We start from the raw sequence: 3,841 nt of genomic DNA on the forward strand, positions 1-3,841 counted from the left end.
GAAATGATAAAGACCATACATACTGGGAGCTGCTGGTTAAGACTCCAGATGGCAAAATCATAAGACCTGACGTTGGTAAGTCCACTATGCATATGTCTGTTGATCAGTCTTTCTTGTAGTCATTTTTACTGTATATCACATTATGGATCTTTTTGTGCAGGTATTGGATGCTACATTCCCAGTGAAAACGAGCAAATCATCCTGAAATTTACTAAGTGGTGAAGATTCAGCAGCCACAGTACATCAACATGAGATCAGAGCCGGTGTTGTTTGACAATGTATTTTCATAAGTGAACAAACAAACAACATGCATCTGTGTTTAATGTTGAGTTATAATATCATCTGAATAATAAATATTCTTCCATGTTTGACTTTTAAGGGGGTTCAAAGGTTAATTAACATTATGGATAAACAGCTGACATTATGTTTGCGTTTTGAATATGATATCCAATGTGTTTCAGCAGTCTAGGCTACGTTCAGACTGCTGCAAATCGGTCGTCCGGTCAGACAGACCCCTGTAGTGAATTTGCAGCCATAACCCCACAAAAGGCCAAAATAGCCAATTTGTCTCTCTTTCTCTTCATTCTTCTCCTCCTCAGCACCTGCTCATTAATGTTATGGCTGCCATTACACAAACATTTTGAAATAGAAGTGAAAATGTTTACTTAATTCCTCCATAACCTCCCTAACTTTAGTCTTGATTCATAAAGATTCACACAAAGCAGGTGTATTACAGTAGTATGTTATTAAAGAAGGAATGAGAAAGTATCTGGTTAACAAGCAGAACAATTTAAGGTGAAGGTAGGGATTCCCATGGGAAAATAAAGTCAGCTCTTTGCTGGTCAGTACTATAAACAGTCAGTTTTCTTACTGCATTTAGCACACTGTTTACATTAGCAGCCATTTATCACCCCTTTATTTCTCGCTAAATAAGAAACACAAATTCATTTTTGTTGAATCATAATATGTGAAATACATAATCATACAGTTGAATCTGGCTTTGATCCCATGGAGATTTCCAGCGGCTGCTCATCCTTTAGTACTTGGCATAGTTCAGGATGATTAAGTCATTCGGATTTGGGATGTAACATCCAATACCTGCAAACAAAATCAAGATGCAACAAGATTATACAGTTTCAGTAAGAACAAGATACTGTGGATGTTGACTGCATAAAGACAAAGGTGTTCTCTTGGTTGACTCACCGACATCAGGACGGAATGTCACGTTGTTTGCAGGCTTGACCAGCAGCTCCCAGTAGGTGCGTTTTTGTTGACTTCCAGCCAAACCGTTCACACTCTGTAGGAACGGGCCATAGTTTGGATCCTGTGTGTAGGTGAACCTGCAAGGACAACAGGAGATGGGATAGAACGTGGGCTATCAGGATACACATGCTGCAGGGATGTCACATGAATGTATGAATTGTTAAATGACTTCAAAGACAAAAGAAAAGACTAAATGGAAATTAAATCTCACAGAAATGTATTGAAATCACACAGAGAACAGTAATGGCAGTTCCTTTTTGGCTTTTGAAAAGTTGTTAGAATCTTTACATTTATCAAATGATGGATGATGTCTCCCCTATCTGGTCTGGGAGGGCATGTATGCCCTCAGGAACACACCATACTCAGACAAGGACACGCAATGGCTCCATGTTATCTTGTTTAGAGTATTCAGTATAATAATATTCTATGCAAACAGTTTAATAAATAACCCTAGGGAAGGTAGGTATCATAATTTCCCTAACAAAAGTGTTCTTTTAGGTGTTGGCAATCAGGGGAAAAAAATAAACTCTGTAACTAACACAAATATAAAACTATTTAGATTTTTTCCTCTAAAGTCCATACACTTTCATCCCAAAAGTTAGTTGTGTCATCTTTTGTGTATTATCTGTCTGCTATTTGACATCAGTAAGCCAAATCATACTCATTTCAGCCTCCAGGCTTCTTTCTGCCGTCTCAGCGTCTCAGGACTCTGTAATCTCCCAATACACACACAGAGACCTAGGGAATAAGGCCCTCCTCTATGGGCTCTCTATTCACTGAGCAAACTCCTTGGGCACATTACTTCATGTGATTGGTCAACACAGCTGTCAGTCAAAGTCTTGGCCATTTGCCCTTATCAAAGATGGCTGCCAGCTAAAGAAAAATAGATCACTGTTTAGTACAAAACACAGCAAATAGCCGTTCAGTCTTCTGGAAGGGCTATGAAGACACCAACGAGGTCTCTGGAAAGGGCTAGCTCGATCGGTCCAAAGGTCGCAAAGCAAACGAAACATACGCGCAAGTTGATTTTTGGATTCATAATCATTTATTTATCTTAGAAAGACACTAAAAGACAATGTAATTCTATGATGGATTAAAAAAGCTTCTGGATGGGCTACAATTGTCAGAGGACCTCCATGAAACAGCGCTTTTCTCTGGTTCTAAACAAAAAACACTAAGTCTCTACACTGTATTGATCTGGAGATATTAAATAAGATATATGAAGTGTTATGAACGACGTGTTTTTCCGTCGTCTGTGACAGCGCCGACCTAATAGGGTTAATGCTAACAGCTGATGTGATATTACCTAAAGCCTTTGTTTGACTTCTGCAGTCTCGTCAGTCCACCCAGCAAGATTCCTCTGTAAACCACAGAAGTGCTGTAGGTCTTATTGGGACTTTGGTTTACAGAGTTTTTCACCAGGACACTGATGGGATATAGAGTGGGATCTGAAAAAAAGGAAGTCAAAGTTGGTAAAGAAAATACAATAAGGAGGATAAACAATATCCTATAACTGTAATAATACAATGTAATTATTCTCAATGACCACAGCTGAGGAGATTTAAAAAATAATAATTTTCAGTAACAATAAAAACATTTGAAAAAAAATCTGAAGCTATTCTGAAGCTTACCTGCAGATGGAACCCCAGGAAGAAGCAACAGCAGCAAGGCCACAGAGAGGAGAGCGGGAGTCATCATTCTGACTGCTGAACACCAGACTGAACCTGAACAGTTATCTATAAAGACAAAGAAATTATATTAAAAAAATATCATCCTTAAAAAAAATGCTGAAAAGATTGTTCACAAAAACTGTTAAATGTCACTTTAGCTTTGCACAAGTTTTGACAAGATTGTTTTTTTTATAACCAGTTTTCAACTCAATAATTCCATTCATCTCTCAGTACAGAGCTCTAATCCTTCTGATGGAAGGCTCCTGTCTTTGAGACTTTTACTGCCGCCACTGCTGAAAATTGAAAATAATATGAAAATGTGTGAACTTAGGCTGCATGCAATATTCAAAGTCAAATACAGGCCGACTGTACCACCTCACATAAAACGGTCAAAACTATTAGAAAGTCAAATCAGTAAATCAGCCAACACCATTTGCAATAATAATTAAAAAGGTGGTTTCAGGATCTTATTATATCTCTCTAACCTCTAACAGACCTGTAAGGGTGCAGGAGATATGATGGGAAATCCTACCTGTAGTAGTAGTAGTAGTAGTAGTAGTAGTAGTAGTAGTAGTAGCTCCTGGTCCTCGTTCTGTTGGAAGGACTCTTACTCACTAACTTTTATAGCTCTCCTCCACACGTCATATCATCGTAAGCAAACATCACATATTAGGCTGAGATCCATCCGTGTCACATTCCATTTCAAAGTCATAGGACAATATGTTCAATCATGAACAATGCACAGTGGAGACGATAAGCTAAATTAACACACCATCCCCAAAAGAAGGAATGTCACTCTTCAAGTAAAACATTTTGGTTAGGCCTCATGGATACACACAATGGGGCTGTTGCTCTGTCACTTAGCATTTGACTAGCTTAGTCCATTTGACTAGTCCAGCTGTGTGCTA

General features: G+C 38.5%; 1 protein-coding gene across 3 annotated transcripts; it reads right to left on the reverse strand.

The window, feature by feature from the left end:
- Positions 1–264: 264 nt before the first annotated feature.
- Positions 265–3,562, reverse strand: LOC120549813 (transcobalamin-1-like). Of its 3 annotated transcripts, none has more exons than XM_039786956.1 (5): positions 3,466–3,562; positions 2,895–2,999; positions 2,570–2,711; positions 1,204–1,340; positions 265–1,098 (listed from the first exon to the last, which is right to left on the reverse strand). In XM_039786956.1, the coding sequence occupies exons 2-5, from the start codon at positions 2,959–2,961 to the stop codon at positions 1,037–1,039; spliced, it is 408 nt and encodes a 135-aa protein (XP_039642890.1). In that variant the 5' UTR covers positions 2,962–2,999; positions 3,466–3,562; the 3' UTR covers positions 265–1,036. The 3 variants fall into 3 exon arrangements, with proteins under 3 accessions (XP_039642890.1, XP_039642901.1, XP_039642911.1); XM_039786967.1 differs by having other exon boundaries at positions 2,895–3,001; positions 3,480–3,555; XM_039786977.1 differs by having other exon boundaries at positions 2,895–3,001; positions 3,471–3,487.
- Between the last annotated feature and the right edge of the window lie 279 nt (positions 3,563–3,841).

The sequence above is a fragment of the Perca fluviatilis genome, chromosome 2 (genome assembly GCF_010015445.1).
Source record: "Perca fluviatilis chromosome 2, GENO_Pfluv_1.0, whole genome shotgun sequence".
In the NCBI taxonomy this organism is placed as follows: Eukaryota; Metazoa; Chordata; class Actinopteri; order Perciformes; family Percidae; genus Perca; species Perca fluviatilis.